We start from the raw sequence: 24,048 nt of genomic DNA, 5'->3' as shown, positions 1-24,048 counted from the left end.
ATATTTGCACCCTTGGAATTCAACGCAAAAATGAAGACTATTCGCGGGATTTGACGGTGGACGTGAGGCTCTTCAAAGGATGCAGGATTCGGATTATGTGCATCGAAAATACATTTATACTGGAAATGCTTTATCGGGTATTCAGCAAATTTGACGTCATTTCTCACTATATTGTGAAGAGCCTTCTATAGTTTTCGATCCCAAATAATTCTTGACTCCCCGCCAATCGCGGTTGAACGAATATTCCTTGGGGTCATCTCGATTTGATTGAGAATTTTATTCAACATAGTACAAGTTTTAAAAAAAAGTGTGATATAATTTACAACTGGACGTTGTTTGTTTTTTTTTTTTTTTTTTTAGATCGCCAGCAATGAATTATTTATATTTAAATGTTAATTTTCAATCAAGACTATGAAAGATTCTTCACAAAACAACGTCAAACTTAGAATCAGAGTGGGTTTTATTGTAACCAGTGTTTCCCATATTTCATTTGAATTAACTAGTTATAAGGTTGATATATTTTTATACGTTTATAATAATTAAAGTAGTATTAATAGAATAAGAAAGTTATTCGGAATTGAATTCTTTCTCAGGGAGTAATTCATTGCAACTGGCTAATGGAATTGAGATGGTGTAAATTGTGAAAAACGCAATTTCAAAGTGAACAAGATCAATCCGAACTGAATAAATTTCTCAGTAATATTTTTGCAGTAATTTCCGTATATGTCTTACACACATAATTGCTTTAAACAGGATTAAAAATGCTTGTTTCAGTCAAAATTAGTTTGAACCAAAAATGACGTACATTCAGAATGTGTTAACTAATTCCAGTAGAGCTTGAAAAAAATTTGACATTGTCTGAAACCGATTTATTTGTTAGTCACAGTTGAATTCACACCAAACGAATTCTGAATGAGAAAATTTATGCAAAATAAAAAAAATGATTCACTTTTCTAGATGGTTAAAAAAAAGGCATTTCAAAAACTAACGAGGGATTGTTCGAAATACTCTGCTGATCATGTATGAAAATATTCAAATCAGTTCGTGCAGAAGTAATTCCGTATGGGTGAAAATTTTTAAACACCTATTCAACAAGGTAAAACGAAAAATACTTGGGTCATATTTTTTTTCAGATTAAACAAAAATTGAAACAAATCTCGCAGATTCGGAAATATAACAATATGGCGTCACCCATGCTAAGTAATATGTATATTATATTACAAAATCAATAAAATTCAATTGCTTGTATAATCCGCAATTGTATTTTTTTATGAAAAAGAGAAAATGTGATCAGATTGTTTTATATATCTTTAAATTCTATACGCAGAGAAGATTAATTCCTTCTTAACGCAGAGACCAAATTCTGAGAAAAGTGTTATTCCAATAAATGTATCGTCTCTTCCGATTGTCAAGATCCGAATATGAATATTCATCACCACGACCGCTGATTCGTTTCCAACAATTGTTCGTTTGGGATCGTCGATATGATTTTCATTAACGACCCCTCTGAAAACCAAAACAAAAAAAAACTATCAGACACGTACCTACTCAACGAATTGTTCACCTTCCGAATACTTCTGCTATACTCAATGATCCAAGGAAAACGTTAAAAACCCTTTTCGCAAGATCCTAAGATCCCGAAACAGAAAGATACTCGTTACCCGTGAACGTAGCACAAAAATTGAGGAAAAACGAAGCAGGAAAAAAAAAGAAAGGAAATTGGATTCTCCAGGAAAGTAGGGGACTAAGCATCTCGAATTTCCGGTACAACGAAGCTTCTCCTCCGTTTCTCGTGAGAATCCCACCGTATGTTGAAAGATTTCCTAACGCATCAGCCGCGCCTAAGAGTGGAGGCACAAAACTGTCCTTGTGTAAAATGTTTCACGGTCTTTCGTCAGGCGTGCATTGAATCCCTGTGTCTACGGGGTGTATCGAGCAGACACAGGCATAGGTACCATGGTGATGATGGTTTTGATGGCCTCGGCGGTGGCCTCCTCGCTGGAGGGCGTCTCGACGAGGGTGCTTCCCAGGTATTTCAGAGAGAACGTGGCCTCCGCCGGATCCTCGGCGTCTTCCTGGCCCCCGCCGCCCCCGACACCCCCCTCGACGCACTCGCGGCTGTTGGCGAGAGCCCATTCCTCGCACAGCTCTGGAACAAGGTTTGAAAAAAGTATAAGAAAAGTATAAGACGCGTTGATGCATGTGCCTTGGTTACGGGTACGGGTGCAGCGTTTCGAGGCTATCGGGACGCAATATCGCGTCTGGCCAACCGGAAACTATAGTGCTTGAGTGAGGGGAAATTTACAGCTTCTCGTTCAGGATTTTGCACCGAGAGAAATTTTTAGTTCCGGTTACCGCTCATTACTTGACTATTTTCATTTTTTACCACAATCGAAAAATGTAGATCCAGGTAGAAGATGAAAATCAGTTTTCTAGCTGTTACCGGAAAGTCTGGTATACGTTACTATTCTTTCTCATTACGATCACTGTTGCTGTATTTTCTTGCAACTGTTGCGAAAATTTAACGCTTGTGCGACGATAAATCGATGTTAAAGCGTTGTTTAACTAAAAAAAATAGAGGAAACCTCAGAAACTGATTTTGCGTTGCAATTACCAAAAAAGGATTGACAATGTAACAATGTTCAATCAGTTTTTTTAACGATACTTGTTTTACTGAATTTTTCTAGTTACCATAACAAATGAAATTTTTCTCAGTGTGGCTTGCCGAAAGTCGTTGCTTGTTATTAATTTTACGACGATATTTAGAGTACATACAGTCTGTTAAATTATTGTAACGTAGTGAGTTGTGGAGATCTCGTTGGAAATTAAAAAACAAACGATACGTACTTGCATTGTAAAGAAAAACTTGGAGCTTTCAAGTTTTATTGAAACGCTTCTCAATATGGTTGAAAATGCCTAGTAAATTCAGTTTATATGGAAAACCGTTATAAACTTATTTTAGCTGTTTTATTTTGTTTGGTTTCAGTAATCAAATCAAACTTTTCCAATTAGGTTAAATCCTGCTATTTTTCATTATATATTTGAATGGTTCACGAACAAAAAATCAGCTAATACAAACATAGCTTATATACGACGGATTGAAAACAATAGTTACGATGTTATCTACACTGACAATAAGATGAATCTGCATGTCGCAAAAACACCGAAATTCAATTTCCCGCAACATTCGCTACTGTCACTTGTCAGAAAGAACGAATAAATACCCCAAAATTGATTTAATTCACTGTACCAAATTTACTTATTAACATTACAAGTAAAAATCCACGATGAAAAATTGACATTGGCGTGAAGACCTAGTTATTTTTCCAAAATGTTATTTATCGTTGATAAAATTCCATGAGTTCTTTAACCATTGGCAGAATGTTCCAACATCTCCAGCTGATTCCTAAAGTCATGGCTCTTCTGTCATTATTCAACGTAATCGAGCTAGCAATCTTGTTTTAATACTGACTCAATCTCCTTTAAAGACATTCCTTAATCATTATACCAGGGTGTATATTACACGCCAGCAACCCTGAATCATGAACCACCCCTACATGTGGCTTTCACAGTATGCTTCCTATGTAGGTATGTCGAGATGTTTCAGTTTCGCGGATGATGTAGACAACGGCGAACTTGCCGCGAGAGATAAATTTAACATCAAACGGAAAGGGATGAGTCAGGAACCGCTCGACTCTCGACTCCCCCCCCCCCCCCCCCCGCCCAAAAGGCTGGCTGCACAGTTTTCCTCTATTTCAGTGTAAAGCTGGAAACAAGGAACAACGAGTGTTCTGACGTTTCATTTTTCAGCTCATTTTCACACCGTTTCCGCGCCTTCTTACTTCCATTGGAAGCTTCAAAATCCTCTACCGCTACTTACGGTAATTAGTTGCTGAGATGAAAAAAGATCATGGAGAAACGAGTTCAATCTACGTTACAACACTGCGTTACAATTCGTTCAAGATGAAGTGAAGATTATCACAAATTTGTACTCTACAACTTTTAATTAGGGTATAGACCAAAGATTGATTAATTTTTTTTTTTCAACTGACTCACAGTTTTCTGTCACTTTAGCTACCGATATTTCGTCTCCAAAAATTGGGTGTAGATAGAAAATTGATGAGAGCAGAATAAATGTATCAATTAGTAGATTCGAATGGGTACTCTGGTTTCTTTCCCTTGACCTTTATTAAATTTTCAGCAAAGTTTTGGGACATTCCCACAACAAACAACAATCAACCGTTGAAAATTGTTGCGAGTAAAATGCCAGTGGCGTTAGATTCGTGGCGAATTTCACCCGTCGCGCGTCGCGTCGTTTAGTTTAAGTACAAAGCGTAAAACAGGAAGGATAGTCGTACTTGCAGGGGTGTTTGTACCGCGGTACATTTCCCTTACTAAAATATTGAAATACTCGTTAGCCGTGGCGCAAACACCCTGCAATTCACCGTTATGCGCAATTTATCTTCGTTTACTTGTTTCGCGAGACCATGGATGTAAAAACATGCTTTTGCCTTCGCTCACCCGGATCCTGCACCCCTTTACGATGGTGAAAATTCACGGCTTACGGGGGGAGGGGGACGAAGAGAGAAAAAGAAGATAAAAAATACAAGTTCGGGGCCTTTAATTCCGCGGGCAGGTTCAATTCTCCTAATGCATCTATTGTACGGTAAACGTATTCGATGTTAACTCGGAGCACCGCGCGTGTAGTGTTCAATGAATAATTCAATTTGATTGTCTTCCGAAAGCTGGAGAACTGATGGAGCGGCTAATTTAGTTAGACTATGCGATACTGGAGGCGTGAACCGGAAGTAAGAGCGGCGAAGGCAAGGCAAGGCAAGGCAAGGGGCGGGGAGGGAAGGGGAGGGGAGTGAAGGGAAGGGAAGGGAAGGGAAAGCCTGGAAGCGAGACAAGCGGAGAACAACGCGTAGTTGATCAATTTCCCAGATCGGTCTGGAATTAATTTTATCACCGTTGCGAGGCTGCCGCACATTTCGGTTAATTGCAAGCTGGTTGTGCGAGGCGTATACAATACGAACTTGCGGCTGATTTCTACGCATGGCAGAGCTAATAACACCGCGGGACAAACCTGATTAACAGGATATTGCCTGTTCGCGATTTCATGCCGAGCGTGCACGCGGGTCTGCGATTAATTTCTGTTTTTAACATTTCCAAAGATACGGTCCAGTTAATTTACAGCCTGCAATTTTATCGCGACGAGTGTACGTTACATGCTGCTAGAGCAGAGTTTAATTGAATTAATGATTGGAAAGATCTTGATGGAAAAAAAAAGAAAAAAAATTACGATAAATTTTACACGTGCTGAATTTCCGCACAGGTTATAATTTCGTACTTTTACACGGACAGAGTTAATGAGTTTCAATTAGGGATGGAAAAAAAATTTATGTATGTACGGTTGAAAAACATTTTTCGCCCGGAGGACGAAAGGAGTGGGAAATTCACCGGGATGAACTGAAATTGTGTGCTCCTCGAGGGGGAAAAAGGAAAAATATTAATTTTCTCTCGATGCTGTATATGACAAATTGGATGAATGGCTTAACATTCCAGGCACGTAACAATTGAGCGACACAAGTGCTTCCGCAAATTCTCCGGTAAAAGCAGTTGTCGTGCGGTAGTAAAAAGAGATGCGAAAAATACGATAGGGATATTATTAATGAACTTGGACTGTTTGACGCAGGACGGAAGTCAGCTTGCAGGTTGGAAATTTACCAACAGAACGTTTTACTAGACTAAATTAATCATGCGGTGGTTGAAGCTTGTTTGAAATACTATAATAGTAGTAATTCCATTGCTAATTACGTGTCGTCGTCTCCCCGATACGGTTGAGAGAAATTTCTAGTTGCGGAAACTGCGGTATATAGTCTATAACTAATATTTATAAATAATATAAATAACTATTTTTGAACGGAAGAGTTGATAAGGCGTTTTTTTAAAATTTTTTTAGCTGTAGGTAACCGTAAAATCTAGTAATCTAGGGTTCTTATTCTCTTTCATCTTGGTCAGTCGAACTATATTTTCCTGTAACTATTGCGAGAATTTGATGTTCGTCCAGCGGTAAATTAACATTGACACCTAATTTAACTGCAAAAAATGGTGTAAATTAAACGCACGAATCGGCTGAAAGGAAACGCAGCTGTTTCACTCTACGAAACTCAGAAGCCGCGAAAAAAAACTAGTACAAGTTTTTTAATATTTCGTTCTGCCGTGAAAATTATTACGTTGAAAAAGTAAAATCGGTAAGCAAAAATTTAATTCTGATTAACGGACTATTTAATCGATAATCAATATTCAAACAGATCGGTTTTCCCGGTCTTTCAACACGCAGCACAAGCACCTTGCCACATGTTGGCAATTGTGTAATCGGTGTTCGTACAGCTTGCGTATTGTATCAGCTACAATTTAAGCTTTACAGCGTAACTATAGAGAAGGGTGGCATAAATACCGTAAATCGTGTTTCGTGTAATTGCCTAAATTATAATTACACGCTCGACGAATACAAACGCAAACTATACTTGGTACAACTTCAAGTGGATATACCGGAAACGTAAACGCTCATTCGTCCGAAGCCCCTTGTTGTTTCAGTGTGGTTAACGACCTGCAGGGTGAAAAATGAAACTCGAATAAAAGAGGGATGAAAAAACGAGATAATGACCGTAAATTCGCGTTTTAATTGCTGGCGTGTTCTTTGATATCGGGTAAGTCACGTGGCTACGGAGGGTGAATAAAAAATCAGACTTAATCGATTTCTACTCCGTTTTCAAAGAGCGGATAAAAATTTATACGCAGATATCGCACGAATACACAGAAGGGAATTCTATCGTGTACGGCTTTGAGGACATTGAACGTGGAATTCAAAACTAGGACGCGTCTCCTCCTTTCAAAGCTGCCGTCATTTTTCTGCTGTCATAACACGCATGTAATACCACTATTTCAGAGAATATCAGTAAACTATGAATCTTAGGGTTAAAACTTTTCTTAAGCATTCCGGATCGCTGGAAGAAAAAAGTATTTAAACCAGTCGTAAGATAAATTATTCAACAAATTAAAGCTCCGACACGTGAAGAAGTTGTGTATAAATGAAAAACTTTCTTTATATCTTTATCGCATAGATCGAATCATTAGATAAATCAAGTAATGCGAGAACCTTTAAATATTTAACTCCCCTGGATTAGAATAACAAGCAAATAGTAGTCATGCCGCTCCAATTGTTTAAATGTCCAAAAATTACGATATCACGATCACACGATTTCCACAAGTATAAACCAGACCGCAGTGATTAAACTAAAAAGTGTGTTAAAAAATGAATTCCGCAACGGTGCCGGTAAAATTTTAACGCTGGTTCCATACCACGAAGCGTTCCTTGATTTCGCGCACTCGCGGTATAAATCCGAATTAATTATTAGTCACAGTTTTAACGCAAACTGTAGCAGCCGGCGGCAACTTCAAGCAACGCATATTCGAGTCAAGGAATGTCAACTGTAATAAAACACCGGCAAATTTACCGGCTCGTTTTATACAGCGGGTGCCTCATTTTCGGAATAATTGTCAGCATTTCCGTGCAAAAATTCTTTGGCAATACTCGTACGTATATATATATATACTATATATATATATACTGGCATATTATCGAGTGAACATAACGCGACTCTGGCTTGGAACATCGTCCCTCTCTCTCTACTCGGCAATTGAATTGCCTCTCCACTCAAGGGGTGGCTTGATTGCATTGCGCCTACGGCACTGACAGCCTCTTAGCACAGTCAAACTTGAAATATACTTGAGCACGTGTGAGTGTGCCAAGTCCGCACGTCCGTGTATTTAGGTGCCTTGCTTGATCCGGTTGACACCTCCCACAAGTTCAAAGTCGGTTAAAATCGTTTTGGCCATGTTCAATCAACGTCCGTAAAATATGTACATTTATTCCGACGATGAATACGGGAGTGAGGATTTTTCCTTTGAAGTTAAACCGAGATGAGGTGAAATGATTATTTCATTTTTGATATTGTTAATTTGGATTGGTACTGTATGGTGTAGCTGACGTCTGTTGTACGGTATCTGCCTTAAGCCTGGTGAATTTTATTTAACAATTTACTTCAAATGAAAAAAGAAAAGGTACGATCAGTTTTTTTATCATAGGTAATGTAGGAAATAAAGAAAGCTTATGGATCTTCCGTATTCGATTGCGAGCCACACGATGCGGAGATCGTTGGAAGCTAATTGGAGACCTAACCAATTCACCTTCGACGATCCTCCAGGAGCTACACGTTATATCCTTGAATTCCTTGGACGATTGGTCGGTTGATTTATAAAGGCTCGGAGTAAAAAGCTGACTCACTCGATATTCGTCTCACTAGTCGATTCGTTTCGAAAAAATATAAAGCTTTGATATCAAGTATTCAGTTGAATTTTTCACCCACTTATTTTTTAATCAATACAATTTTTAAATGTAAGAGACAACGCGATTTTGTCGCCTTTGTCGTTGTCTTTCAGTTGGGTTTCTCCAATCTCACACCCAAATATAATAGAGCGCACACAATGTACGAATTTTAACCCCTGTGAAATCCTTCATGATTGATACAACGTTTTGTGTTTATAACGTATGGTTGAAGGGAAAATCTTTGTGGGAAAAGCAAGCATTTCAAGCAGGTGATAACGACCATAGCGGAGTGCGTCAAGACAAAGGATCACGGTTACGTGTCTGTGTAAATAATGTATGAAAAAATTACGCTTGTCAAGAAGGAAGAGTATTATTTATGAGAGACTTTTGATAGCTATAGATCGAATTATTGAGTAAAGCTGTAGAATACAATAGACAATCAATTTTTCTGCCGATAACTTTGTGTTTTTTAGCATGTGTTACTGATCGAGTAATCCGAGATTAGAATAATTTTGGCACCGCACTATCAAAAGTGATAATATATGCACGGTGCGTGGATTCGCTTCGTGTCGTGCCAACGCTTGTGTTTTATTGATTACAGGTTGAATTCCTCGCACATCCCCATCGGACTCAAATTGTAATCAACGAACAGCGTTCGGCTCGAATTTCGACGCATACGGCGCGTCATGCAAATGTCGGAATGAGATATTGAACGTAGCGAAACATAGGACGATGTTTGAGGGTATAAAAAAAAAAAAAATTAGCGTTTGAAACGGTTCGAGGGTAAAAAGTACGCGCCGATTGGTGTAACGTGTGTAGGTATAGTATATCTATGTTACACTCGGATGAATCCAATCGCTTGATTGAAATCCGCTGTGGAAAAGTGGCCTTTGTCTTCCGGCGAAGAAGAAAATATATACAGAGTAAATGTCGCTGCCACGCCTGTACGAAACCGGAATTGTTATCCGTAAGTGAAAGACGAGCCTGGAAGATGCTTCTTCCGAGAAACATTACGTATATATTACAGTCTTCAATTTGAACCCTGCAGACGAATAGACGCAGGGATGAACTTCAATTGACTTACTTGAAACATGGCGCGATACAATTTCGGGAGAAAGAGAGAGCGAGAGAGAGAGAGAAAGAGAGAAGCAGAGAAGGGTTGAAATGTTCACAGGGTTGGTCGAACGATAAGGAAGTAAAATGTAACCAAGTTTGACAATCAACAACGAGTTCCCCAAGTTTATAAGCGGTGTAACACCGTATTCTTCTTGGAAAACATGAAGGGTTGGACAAATAAACGGGGAAACTTCTCGCTCGGTGATATCATGACGGAGAGAAGATCTATGGTAATCCGTGGATCAGCGCAAAGCATTCTCAGGGCGTCTCAATTGTTGACTTCAACTCTCGATTACGACTGTCAAAAGAGTGGCTCAGTCCGAATCGTCGACTCTGTATCTCGTTTACGACTATTAAACGAGCTGCTCCGTCCGTCGGGTCGAAAATTAGGGTGATGAAAAAAAGTGGGGGGCAAGAAAAAGAAGACAGACCGCACGCACTCGCAAACACACAAACACACACACACACACACGCGTATTAGATGGGTGAAAAAGGAAATGGGAATGAATGAAAGCGGGAGATAAATTTTGCTGTTTTTGTCTCGGGGAATGGGAAGTCAACAGAGTTCAACGGGGAAGGAAATGAGAGGGAAGGAAGTGAACCCGAGGGAAGAAGCGGGATCTAAAAGCTTTGCGGTAATAAAGTACACGTATAAAAGGGACGCGAAGCTCCTGAGCACCGATCCTGGGATCTTTCAAATATCCAGTTTTATACCTAGGCACGACGTCTTTGTACGTCTTCCTTTGGAATTGCAGTTCGCCGGCGTCCATCGCCAATCCACCAGGGAACCGACCACTGCAGCTGCTGTTTCTCTGCAGGGAAACTTCGATAATAACTTGGAATATTGCGATTTCTTACTAGAATAAAATTCCCACCTGCAAGTTTCTGTAAGTCATTTCGGACGGTTTTTACTTTCAACCCGACGAAATTGCGAACAACGGAACAGTGTTTTAACCGTAGTAAAATCTTCGCGAAGAAAAAATTACTTTACATTTACTACCCTTTTCGCAAAAGTTTTCGAATAGGCGTAGGTTTTTTTTTTTTTTATTGAAATTATTATAGTTTATTGCTGAAGTTAGGAGATAGGAGAGGCCGGTTCTGGATACAGCTAAATGTTAGTAAGGGAATCTATATCCAGAACCGGCCTCTCCTATTTTCTAAAGTTACCGCAGAAATGCTCCGAGTTACTAGATCGACAGTGCAATCTACTACAGAGTAAAATTGTAGTTGCACTGAGAGAAATTTTTATTTCCGGTTACCGCTCAGTACTTAACTATTTCTTTCCTTTTTTATCACAATCGAAAAACATAGTTCTAGGTACAAAGAGAAAATTAGTTTTGTAGCTAATACCGGAAAGTCTAGTATCAGTTACTATTCTTTCTCATTAAGATCACTGTTACTAGATTTTCTTGTAACTGTTGCGAAAATTTAATGCTTGTGCAACAATAAATTGACGTTAAAACCTTGCTTAGCTAAAAAAGTAGAATAAACCTCACAAACTCATTTTGCGTTGCAATTGCCAAGAAAGGATCGACAATATCGCAAAACGGTTACGTGTACCTCGTTTTTCGTAATTCTAAAAATATTCAAACAGTTTTTTTAACGATACCTGTTTTAGTGAATTTTTCTAGTTACTGTAACAAATGAAATTTTTCTCAGTGTTCAAAAATGTAGTTACAAAATTTATAGTAACAAATACTAAAAAGAGCGCTAGTCCTTAAAATAGTAAGCGCAACAGTAATTTTTTTCCCGCGAATCAAACAATCTCCGTTTTGTACTTAGAATAAGGAATGAAAGATCGATCAAAAGAAAGATCTGAGAAAAATTTTATTCGTTGCTGTTACCAGAAAATTTCGGTAAAATAGGTATCGCTGCAGCAACCGTTTGAATACTCTTGAAATTACAACAAAATGAGGCACAAGTAATTACTTTGTGCGTTTGCAGTTACAATTACTTATAAATTCTCTGGTGATTCTCGCAACGCAAAATCGGTACGTTTAGTTGACTGTATTTTTTTAGTTAAACAAGACCTTGACATGAATTTATTCTCGCAACAACGAATCAAATCATCGCAATAGTAACAACATAATATAGTAGAAAAACAAATTTTCCGCTTACTGCGACAAAACTCATTTTTACCATTCACCCGGAACCGTATCCTTTGATTATGATAAGAAATGAAAATAGTAAAGGATCGTGTGGTAATGAAGACTAGAAATTTCTCTCGATGAATATGTAAAATGAAATTATATAAGGAGTATTCGAAAAACGAATCAGCCGCAGGTATGAGAACAGTAACCGAGCTCTCGACTAATTGCAAGCTCCGAGAACTTCTGCAGACTCGTTTGAAAATTTTCCCCGAAATTCCTGACTCTGTTTCGCTTCCTCCAGGCGATGGCCGGATATTATAACTTTAATCCCGGCATCCCTTGCTCGGATATTTTGCCAACCGTGTCTTTTAGCGACGCGGAAAGGGTCGGGGGTGGATTCCGGAACTATTCGTGGTCAGTGAACCAGCGTCCGAAGGAGTGTTGGAGTATAAGAACTTGGATGTAGGTATCGGGTCGTAACTAATTAAACCTGACCCGTCGGTCTGCGGCTTCGTGAGAATGTTCGTCTTGACTTTTGCAACGTCAGTCTCAATCCCCGTATCGTCTTAGAATTTTCCATAAATTCCTGAAAGCAACGCCGTTTCTTGTACAATACGATATCACACGACGTTAACGGCGGGAAGCTTTCTGCCCCCGACGGATATCGAATGGATTGTAAACCATTCCTGCCGTTTGTGAAAGAGACATTTTCTACCATGAAACCGTCGTAGCTGTTCCGAGTCGTCCGATTTGAAAAATAATCCCTCGGAGGCAAAAATCCACCCCGAGATTGGCTCTCTTTTGTATTTCCGTCTCGTCGCTTCGTTCTCGAGGTTTCCTCATTGATGCAGGTTACACAAGATGCGCTCCTTTCACGCTTCAGACATCGTGAGTTTTATCTTCTTCTGAAATAAGAAACGAGGAAACCCTTCCCTACGAGGGAAGTCGAAGGGAATTCGTAAGTGGCTAGAGCCTTCGATATATCAGGACGCGAAGTCCGGAGGTCCAAAGGTCGATTCGCACCTGTATTCAAATGCGGATTCTTTGTCACAGCTCGATGGCTGGCTCTCTGCGATTCGAAATAACCTGTGGGACAGTTCAGAAGGGTGACTGGGTCGAGGGTCGAAGGTCCGTCTGCGAGTGGCACCCGATTCTCAAGCGACATCAATTTTAATTGAAATTGACTCAACCCTGCGAGGCGGAGAGCCTGCGGACAGAGAAGGAGCTTTTTCTCAGTGTGGAATCAGATTCTAGGAACCTTAGGTCACGCTAAGTTCTCTGACCCAAGAAATTCGCTACTACGAGGTGACTCGTTGAGAATTGTCACGGAGGAGCGATCCCAAGAATTTTTTATCTCGAAATACTTTCGCTTGTCGAGCTTTTCATCGGAAAGAACGCTTTGAAAATCTTCTCTTAGAGGCTGGACGATTTTCATGAAAAGCAATAAGTACCTGTTCCTGTTCAGAGAATCTTACGTCACATTTTAAGATCATACTATAACTGCTCGAGATGAAATTTACCCAGTAAACGAAAAAAGATTAAAGCGTACTTGAACAGATTCGTTTTAGTGAACAGCTGATCCGAATTTTTTCAAGAAAACTGATTCCGTAATACGAAAACTAATCGTTTTATTGTATTTAATATCTATTAGCGGATTTAGTTTCTTTTCAATATTTTATGTTTCGATTGGAAAAGGTTCACTTGCGATAGTTTTGAATTTATTACAGGGAATGAATGAAAATGTGTCAAATTGAAATTGTGATTGTGTTGCGTTCTTCAGCTGTTTCAAATTCTTTCAGGTTTCCAGTTAATTCAACCTAATTAATTTGCACTTCGAAATATTCACGATACACCCAAAACCATCAAACCTGCTGTATGTTGATAAAGTTCTAGTAATATTAATTTGTTATTGCAGGAACACTAAACTGCCGCAACTGTGGCTAGAAAATATACTGAATCAGGCTCTTTGGTCCATTTTTTTGTATCGCAATAGAAAGTTGCCAGAGTATTTTCTAGCTCAGTAGTCGGATAATCCTCAAAACCAATTATACAAGCTCTCCACGGCAATGAAGCCCACTATAAACGTTAATGTATAGTTCGAGTAACCCGAAACTAGACAAATAGTAACGAATACTAAATTCTTGGTTATGAAAACTGATTTTTCGTAAAAAAAAAAAAAAATTAAAATAACAGATGACTGTACCTGAGTGACCTCAACTACATATTTCTCTCCGCATAACAAATGTGTAAACTGTAAACGTTCCTCAGAATCGCCTTACTTTTTGGCCATATTCAAAACGACTGTCGAAGAATTCTTAATCCATCTTATGCAGAGCAAAAGGAATAACCGATAAACCGGGAACACAATTGAAACAAACTTTGCACGGTTGGCATTGCACTGCTCGTCGAATCGCAAAATGACCATTAGAGTGGACGCTAAGGTAAAGAAGAGAAGAGAAGAGACGCCTTGACAGGAGCTAAATCAGCTAAAATGTCGCAACGCAGGTGGGTAAAGGTGCTTTGGTACACGTCTAACGTCCCCTATTGTTCTGAAACTCGTCTCTGGGGGTCGGACGTTACATCGGATGCTTGGAAGACCGACGTTGGCGGTCGTCGGGTATCTGCAACCTCTGTAATTGAACCTCCCCGAAAAGAGATGCGGCAAGGAGGGTGAAACACCCTCGGAAAACGTCGCAGTACGAATTACGCAGGTATGATTTTAAGATTACACGAAAGAAGAAGGATGCAGAGGAGCCTCGACGAGCCGTTTCGTCGGGCTGTCGTTGTGCTTGCGGGCAGGTAAGCCGGGAGCTTTTCGCCTTTACTTTTTTTCTCCAACTTTTTTCCCGACGGATTTATACCGCGGCCTTATGCAGGCTGAATAATATTTTTATTTCGGTTTCAGTTTTTCACACTTCCGACGCGGGCGCGAATTCACTCTCATCCTCGCGTCGCTGCCTAAAGACTCGAGATTAGGTACGAATTTTACCCGCTTTTGGTTACGTGAATACGATCTGCGGATTAAAACTGCGGGCCAACGCCGGGGGGAATTTTTCGCGATAAAAAGCCTCACCAAGTTATCTGCCGGATGTGCAATTTTTAACAACGTGGCGTGCAAGCTGATCGCCGGGTAAAAAATCGCTTCCATACTTCAGACGGAGAACACGAACTTTCTATGTAACCAGCTATATAGGCCGCCAAGTTTTCCCCTTGTAAAAGTAGAATCGATTAGGGTTGGGTCAGCACTGCGCTTTTATGGGGTGAGAAATAAAAGGACAAAGGATCGACGGAAAACAACGAGAGAAGCTCACCGATTACCTTGCAGATAAATCGTGTTTATTCTCATCAAGCAAATATATACCTATAATTTCGTTGCACAAAAAACTTCGCGATATTGAACATTTTGTAAATACAAAAGGCTAGCTTCTACGCTTGTTTGGAAAAAAAGAACGATATCGTAAATCTGTTCGCGGTATAAAATTTCCGAAAGGTCGTTGATCGATTGGATAAAATCAATCTATTCTGAAGTTTCTTCTTAATAGCAAAAACGCTAACCTAAGCCACGATATATTAATCTGAGGTTGCGTAGTTCTTTTAAAAAAAAATCATGTTTCATACGTTCGAAAACGTAGCCTGAATAAAGTAAGAATATGCTAAAATTGTGTCTCCGTTGTAATTTTGGTGTGGTTTTATATTTTTATGAACGAAGCATCGGACAAGGATTTTCTAGAAAGTTTGTCAGACTCGAAGAATATCTTTTATACCGTTGCCCAGGTCTTAGTTTTAATACAAGAATTCGGTTTCATTTTCGAAAAGAAAAGAAGTAGAATCTTCACGAGAGACTCTTAGGCAACTCCCACGTGGCCCCAAACTTCTATCCCAATGAGCATGTTAAAACTTTGCAAACCGGTTTCGCGGATTTGTCTGCACGTGGTTACACGGGTAAAACTTTTTCTCAATATATTGCACGTGCGAAAAGTTGATAATTGTTCGGTGTAGCGAAAATTTGGTCTGAAAATAAAAAAACAAACTAGTTTTAAATTGTATAATTTTTGACAAGGCGCCAACAGACAACAAGCATAGAAGTTGAGTAAATTTCAATTACAATAATATTGTACGCGTTAGTCTTGAAAATAGTGCTGAATTTTCAATTCGTTACATGGTAAAATTTGTCAATTGAAAAAAAAAAATAAAAAAACTGCTACTGATAGAGGGAAAATTCGGGCTAAGAAAGGCGGAAAAGAACCGAAAAAAAATAAGAGAAAAGTGGATCAAGGGGGAGAAATAGAAGCTGACGTGGGCACGTGATACGACTCGGAGGAAACTGCGGGGGTTTTAGCTGTCCGGTCGCTCAAGGGGATTAACTTCAGGTTGAATCGATATAATACGGCGTAAAGTCTGCGGGTAAAGATTTTCAGTGCAGCAGGAGCCGACAGGAAGACGTCTGATTCGTTGGTGAAGTCGACATGTCGATTCGAATTTGAAACTGGAGCTCCGATCACGAGAAATGGTCGGTTGATAATTAAGGGTTGCACCACTCTGAGAGGTTGAAGTAAAAGTATTTAGGAATTTGTCAAGATTTTGTAGCAAAACTGACGTGCATTTTCTATTTCTGCGTTACAGACTGATAGAACATGCTTTCAGTTTCTTATATGCAATTTTTTTAACTGAGCACATGAATAATTGACGGGGGTTTTTTGAGACTTCAATCTATCGGGATGATAATTTATTAAACTCGGTAATTCCGATCGATTTCATGATTATCTACGTCGCCAATGAGCAGGATTTTCTTTTCATTGAAAATGAAATTTCATGCGAAAATAAAGAAACCTAACGTATTTCAACGCGTTGTTGAAAATAATTATTTTCGAATTTTTTCAACAATTCCATGCAACGATTTAGATAATTATGTTAACAATATATCAGCATGAATTTTATGCATGAGCTACGATTCCCTGAAGAGATTAGAGGTGGCTTGAAAAAACAATGCGAAATGCATTTCCAACAATTGACTGTATCTCAAGATTTGAAAAATACATTCAAGGAGTTGAAAACAAGTACCGAAAGTGGGTTGAACGGAAAAGAAAAATATGAACCGGATCAGCTGCGAAAAAAATTTCGTGAAAACCGAATTCGATTTTAGTTTCACCGCAGGGTGGTCCAACCCCTTAATTATTTTACCGACTACGCCGGTTTGCTGGTGGAGGAGAACGAGAGAAGCACGTCACATTAAACTGCAGCGCTGAAACGGTACTCGGTGAATAAAAGTTTTCTTCAATTTGCAATTCAAAAGATTCGCAACTTTATTTACTCCTGTCTCTCGGCTGTCCTTCTCTTTCTTCTTCTCCGTCTTCTTCTTGTATACTTGAGAGTGGTAAAAAACTTGGACGACGACGTCTGGTTCGAATCCCATAAACCAGACGCGTTCGCCTTGCTCTCGTCAACACCGGTTCAATCCCCCCTTAATTTAAAACTCCGCGAATTAATCTCGCGTAATCTATTTTCAGACGTTGTCCGCACGTAACTCTATCCGATGGATCGATCTGATCAATGGTCGCTTCATCAGTAGTGAAATATCGCATATTCGACGAGATATTGTGTATTTTTTTCGACGGTAGATCGATGCAATTCACATTTCCGTTCCGTTCAGCTACGTCAGGACTTTTTGTATCTTGATTCGTCGGAGAATCGATGCGGGGAATCATTTTGCAGGATAAGGAAGCAGATGAGCAATAAACAACGGCCAATCTTCGCGGATCCGAATCAACGACCCGAATGTGATTCGAACCTGTCGCAATGCCAATTTTTCGTGCATCGATTCAATCAAAGACTGTCGAAGAAGGGAAGAAGAAGAACCGTCGGAAAATTATATTTTTTTCACGATACCAACCTTATTGGTCTGCCTTGAAAATTCCAAACATCAAATATACCGACGCATATTGTGAAATGTTTTCAATTGATTTGAAATCTGAGACCTTTATTGAGCTCATTAAAAAACTGGCAAAATTCTAAAAATTCATTACTCCAATTTGCCGAACTTTAATTGGCACTGGAAACGATACCAACTCTGAAACATCGGTTGAGAAAGTATTTCAATTACTGTAATTATTTCTACCAATTTAATTGCTTCAACTTTGAAAGCTGCTTACACGAATTAAATGTCCCAATGTTTCTGTTACAGTGGCATTTTATACTGTATATAATATACATGACAGCTGATGAATTCTGCACATAATATAAATTGTCGTTGAAACGAGAAAATAAAGCACAGTAATAATTACCGTTAATGTGGTTGCCTGAAATATAATTTGTGGAAAGTTTCCATTTTGTTGAAAGACCTCGCTAATTGTAAGCCCATCCATCTGCTGTAATAAAAAGCTCTTCACCGAACAAGAATCAAAAACATTTCAATGGCGCTGGTCAAAGCTCCGTTCTGCGAATGCTTTACAAATAATCTTTTCGACACGCTTTAAAGCAAGTACGAGTCATTCACAGTGTGACGAAAATCGCGATTAGAACGGTTTTTAAAATTAGACCAGGTGAAAATCACGTCGATTAGTCTTGTCAAAAATGACTCGGTGTCACAGGGTGCGCCACCGTACAAAAAACCTGTCAACCTCTCTTTTATTTATCAGCTTTTAAGCCCTCCGCGCTTTCGTCGATACGCCCTCTCAGCATTGCAGTTTTTTCGCCCACCTTCTTCTCTCGCCGTTAATTCATCCCGCAATAATTTTTTCCTTCAACGTTTTTTTTTGGGGGGATCAACCGCAGCCGCGCAACGATCCCGTCACAATTATCCCCGCCTCGTCACTTCGATGTGCCTTATACTCGACCGAACTCACCGGCTCGATGAAGCGATCGACCGAGTTCCCTGGGGTTGCGGAAACAGCTAATGCATCAATGAGCTTTCGGCTCGTGCTTAATTAATGCCAGTTTCTATCTGCAGCTTACATGTATAGGCGAGTGAACCGTTATAGCTGATTCCGCTTCAGTTGGTCCCAGCGAAACAGAGCATCGTTTCACTTCAAATTTTCGAGGCAAGACCCTTTAATTCTCTAGATTTTCCATTCAGTTGCGAGATTGTCCATTTAAAACTGAGCACGGAGCTTGAGACCACGTTGGAAAAACGACCGATGAATATATTTGTTTTTTTTTTTACTTCTTACAGAAACGCAACGAACGTATATAATTATATTGAATATGGATGAGTTGCAAAACAAGTTCCGTTTCGTATTCTTTCTGGCTACAGTTGTGGAGACTTTTTAGTAGTCCGGTTAATTACGCACCTTATATTAACGTCGGCGTGTCGATTTTGATTACAAATGAATAATTCATGCCTCTATAGGTACAAGGGGGCGTCTTCGTACTTTTGACAAACTCGCGATAATTTTTGTTTGTTGGCCGCTAACGAAGAATGGCGAAGAACTGGGCCAAGGAACAATCCCACCTAGACATTCAAGGGGAAATTCTCTTCAGGGATAAATTTGAGCTTTTTAATGACAACCGCTTTGACCTGAGGCTCGGGGGCTTTTCGTAATCCTTAAAATCACGGTTCTTTTCCTCGACCTGTAATCTCGGCACAGTTATATCTGAAAAGTCTAAAACAGGAAAATAACGACGAGATATTCACCCAGACGGTAAAATGGGCGTGGCTGGGCTAACATGGCGTCTGTTCAGCTCGTCAGCTGATCGTTATAGGTTAAGTTACAGGTAGATAAGAGGTTGGAAAACCTTACGCCAGCTTTCCAATCATCGTTTCATTGCATCAAGTCAGAATAACGTCAAATGTACGATGAAAAGTGAATTTATCCAATGAAATACGACTCGGTTGGAATCGCACGATTTCTGCCGCCAGATGGCTTCGTCCAGTACTTTGGATCGCATCAAGACGCGGCCATTGTTCCTTTGACAAACTCGATTTTTTATCCTGTTCCCATTCACCATCCTCGCTTCGTACGCTTAATCACATTGTCGGAGAAAATAACATTTCCAGATTTTCAACCGCATCAGCTTGTGAAACAGAGAAGATCGAGGAAAAAATAAATATAAAAATATAAAAAAGAAACGTAAACCTTTCCAAGGGCTGCAGCTAATGTGATCTCGTAACTGGATTACCTCATTCTCGAATGGAACGTAAGTCGCTCGATTCTCCTGCCCGGAAAAACCTTCCGCTCGACGGAATTTCTTTGAACCTTGGTTGCGTGCTCAGTGAAAAGCCCGGATTGCCCGAAGCCCCATTTTGCAATCATATTTTTATTGTAGGTATCTCTTTTGCGTATCCGGGACAAGGAAGGCGAGAAAATATGCGCGGCGGTAGAAAATCAGTTCAGTCGTTCAACCGCCGCTAAAATTACTCATTTGAAAGGGTGAAAATTCTCTTCGCATGAATTTCTAACAAGATCCGAAATGTTCCGGCGAAAGAACGAAGTTTGAGGTAACGTTCGAGCACTTTGATGTCCCAATTTTAACAATTTGGAAGTAACAAGTGAGAATAAATCGGTCGAAAGTTATTTTGAACACTTTTATTATTATATTCTGACCACTTCAAACGTGAATATCAAAGTCAGGGAAATTTGCAAGAAATTTACTTCTTCGGTTAGATACAGTTTTGAAAAAAATGACTCGTACAGCGAAGTATCGATTAGATAAATTTTCATCGCTAGAAGCGTTGTTGAAAATAATACAAATACGTTTTAGAAGTGACGAATTCGTTTTCCAACGTTTACACATCGTTCGGTATACTTGCAGAAATGAAACATAGCATGAATTACGTCGAAGCCGTTAAGATTTTCGTGAAATTATAAAATGAGGAAAACAACCATACGCAACAAATAAACTTCATCCCCAAGTTCGGAAATTGGAGTACCGCATATTCGCTCGTTCGGAGTTATTATTAGATTCGCGTGGAGCGATTTTCACGCCAGTTCGAAACTAACGAAACTATACAGTAATCCCGAGGGTAAAGCCACCAGTCTTCTACAGGCGGCAACGACGATGGGTGAGAAATCCCGAGAAATCCCGCGTGAAATCCCATTCCCGATTATCCGTGCATGTAGGTGTACGATACACCGATTCTCACCCACACACGCGTGAATCGCCGTGCGTAAACTGGGTCAAGAAAGATGGTTTTAAAGTACACGGATATACAAGTGTAAACGTCGTGTATAAGGTGATTTCACACAAGCGGTGGAACAGCTCTGCAGTTTCACGAAAGATTTATCCCGTGAGTCGATAAATTATTCGATGAAATGATGTCGCTTTGATGAATTAATGAAGAGAAGGTTCCGTTGCCGATAACTGTTTGAAAAAGGAAAAATGGGAACGGAAAAACAAAATTAATTAAAAACTTTCGAAAAAAAGATTATTTCGTACGGCCTATTTCAGCGGCTTCAAATTCAAAGCTCTTCTCGTCGAAATCGGTGAGCCGAGTCCTCCGCGTTGGCTCATCGCCAAATTGCATGAGAATCGAAAAAGTTTTATCAGGTTGCTATTGCCGTGCCTCCTGCATGATTTCATCACCTGACCAAAGCAGTTTCTGTAGGTGTGCCTGAATCAACGTTCGATTCTGTGTGAAAATTTGGCAAATTCTTGTTATCTGATTCGAAAATATGTCTACTAGACTGCCTAAAAAAAAACATTGTACTTCTTTTTCGATCCACCACTTCGTTGAATTATAGTTTTTAGCGTGATACTGAACCTTGTTAGAGGAAATCACCGTGCGATTTTTTTTATCAATCGCACGGTAATATCTCTCTCGCACTCACATGTCACTCAATCCACCTTCACAGACTTTTAAGAATTTAAATGGAAAATTATTGTTTGAACAAAAAAAGCATTGAATGAATAAATACCATTTTTAAAGGATCAAAACCTGACAAGTGAAAATGTTTAATGTAAAAATAGTATTCATCAAAACAGAATGCTTTTTATACACGAAAAAATTTCTATTTAAAATTTTGATCATTTTATTTTCCCGATAGACAGGCGCATCGAATTCAATTAGATCGAATGAATTTAATGTATTTCATGTATTTGACAGATATTATTCAAAGTTTTACCGTAGCTCAGCTGAGGATGCTGGATGTTTATTTATAGGTACCCATTTTTCGAAAACGTGAAAAACCGTGTTTTACGCAATCTTGAACACGTCAAAGGTCGTGCGGTTAAAACTTTTCTACAACGCACTGATTCGAAGAAAACATACAAGTTGTCAAACTCTATCGTACAGAGTTCCGTCCGTTACGTAGAAAAATTATTATCTCCCGCCAACCGTTAAAATTGGATTTCTTACACGGTAATCAATTGGCTAATAAAAAACTCAATGTAGCACCGCTTAAAAAAAATCAAACGGCGATTTCCTTTCACAAATTATTTTGGTCAGAAGAATTTCACATCACATCGATGTTATCGTTTGTCCTTTTTCTTTTCAACGATAAAATTTGCTGAAATACCAAAACTAGCGGGAAAAAAAACTATATTTCTATACATCATCATCTGTTTGCCACAAAATGTTTTCTCGTAGTTACTAAATTCGCACCATTCACAATTTTGAAAACATATGACAAAACGCTGGTACAGATCGTTTACAAAATTGGAAATAAAGAATAAATTAAACAAAATATAGCCGATCATCAAGGAAGAGCTTATAAAACTTTGAAACTTTGGAAATTCCTGTGTAGTGCAATTTTCAGCTGGTAACTTTTGGTTAATGCATCGAAGGCCTGATTAGACGTGTAATTAATATGACAAAATTGAATTCCACAGTTGCCGAAGACGACGTAGAACAAGCCGTATCGTCGCGTCTCGTCGCCTGCCAAGCGCTCCGGGTATCGCGGGTGTCATCTAATTTGTATTTAAATTGGATTTTGCCTCTCAGCGGGTGACCCACGGAGACTTTGGCTTATAGCCGACTCCTCTGATGCATGGATAACGCCACCGCGTACAAGTCGCTCACATTCTCAATAACTCCTTGTGCGCGATAACGAACCGAAGGACAACAAAGAAGATAAATTGTGAAGTTTGAAGCAAAATAATTAATGAATTCTCTGTGCGCGATGAGAACACACGCTCGATGAAAATTTTATAATCAATGATTTGATTCCAAAGAGCAAACGAAATTGAATAAAAATATTTCGCTGATAAGGGATGAAAGTGAATAATATTAACTCAGCGATACAAGAGATGTGAAGAGAGTGTAAAAAGTATGACGTAAATTTTTATGGATAACATTGAGTAATCAGAGAGTTATTGTACGTGTAATGAAACTTTGTCTCTCTCTCTCTCTCTTTCTCTCTCTCTTTCTCCAAATATTTGGTTCATTACAGTCTCCCATCCCCATATCCTTTCGTTGCTAGAAAAAGATGAAAAAGAAAAAGATCTCATGCAAAATGCGAGATCGTAGTTCGGAACGGAAATAAAGATGATATAGAATTAGGAGAATAGAAATTTACCATGAAGAGTTTATAGGTGAAAATTATTTATTACACATTAATTACTCGCACTAAATCGTTCTTTGTTCGAATTTTATTCCACGCACAGTCACCAATGGATATATTAATTAACTTTGTATTTGGAAAGCAGAACAAATATTACGTCAATAACGGTTTTTCAAAATCGTCAGACTAGAAATTTGTTGAATACAATCAGAAACTCATTGTTCGTTATACCCATCACTTTAAAATAAATGGTGGGCAATATTCTAATCAGTCAAATGCAAATTACAAATTACAGGCTTATAATTTCTAATTCAAACGATAATAAAGTACAAATCATATTTGTTTTTGGAAATTTAAGCGACACGTAATCACAGCAATTACATTTGTATTTTGTAATTAGAAAAAACTATATCTGTAAGAACGTTGAAATTTAAGATATAATACGGCTTAATCCGTGATAATAGAAAATTCTAATTTCTTCGAATAATGATATTAAAAACACATGAAAATTCTAATTGATCCGAATAACAATATCAATAGCTTTCAGGAATTGCGATTAAACCGAAATTAATGATTACATAAAAATGTGACTCACCATTTTTTTTTTTTTTTATTTAAATTACAAAATGCATACGTAATTCAAACATAGATCCAGTCGAATATGATTTGTTAACTATTAACAAATTCCTAAAATTCGACGATAATAACAAAACATTTATTTCATCGTATCCAAATATACGTTTGTTAACGGTAAATAAAATCTTTTCTCAGTGTACGATGTCGCATTTATTTGCGTTAACTAACTGTGACTCCGGCTTATTTGCCGTCATAACGCCGCAAAAATTATTCCTGACACGATGTACGGCTTTACGGAAAGCACGCCGCTAGCCTGGTCAGTGTTATAATCAACTTTTCTCATCAGCACGTCGGATAAAAATCATTGAGCGTAAATTTCGCGTGCGAAACTTTCTTCCCACTCAACAGCTATCGCTTGTTTATTTCAAACGGGAAATTA

At 38.9% G+C, this 24,048-nt stretch overlaps 1 protein-coding gene across 3 annotated transcripts in view; it reads right to left on the bottom strand.

Annotated features, from left to right (window-relative positions):
* The window catches only part of LOC124174426 (low density lipoprotein receptor adapter protein 1-B-like), a 49,731-nt gene that overhangs the window by 8,024 nt on the left and 17,659 nt on the right, over positions 1-24,048 (bottom strand). For 2 of the 3 annotated variants that reach the window (XM_046553580.1, XM_046553579.1), the window contains exon 2: positions 1,956-2,149. In XM_046553580.1, coding sequence (XP_046409536.1) covers positions 1,956-2,149 — 194 coding nt within the window. Of the gene's footprint in view, positions 1-1,955; positions 2,150-19,228; positions 19,609-24,048 lie in introns of those variants that run through there. The other variant, XM_046553581.1, reaches the window with a different exon arrangement.

This window comes from Neodiprion fabricii, chromosome 1 (genome assembly GCF_021155785.1).
Source record: "Neodiprion fabricii isolate iyNeoFabr1 chromosome 1, iyNeoFabr1.1, whole genome shotgun sequence".
NCBI classification, from domain to species: domain Eukaryota; kingdom Metazoa; phylum Arthropoda; class Insecta; order Hymenoptera; family Diprionidae; genus Neodiprion; species Neodiprion fabricii.
The sequence above is the reverse complement of the archived record's forward strand: the minus strand, read 5'-3'. Positions and strand labels throughout refer to the sequence as shown.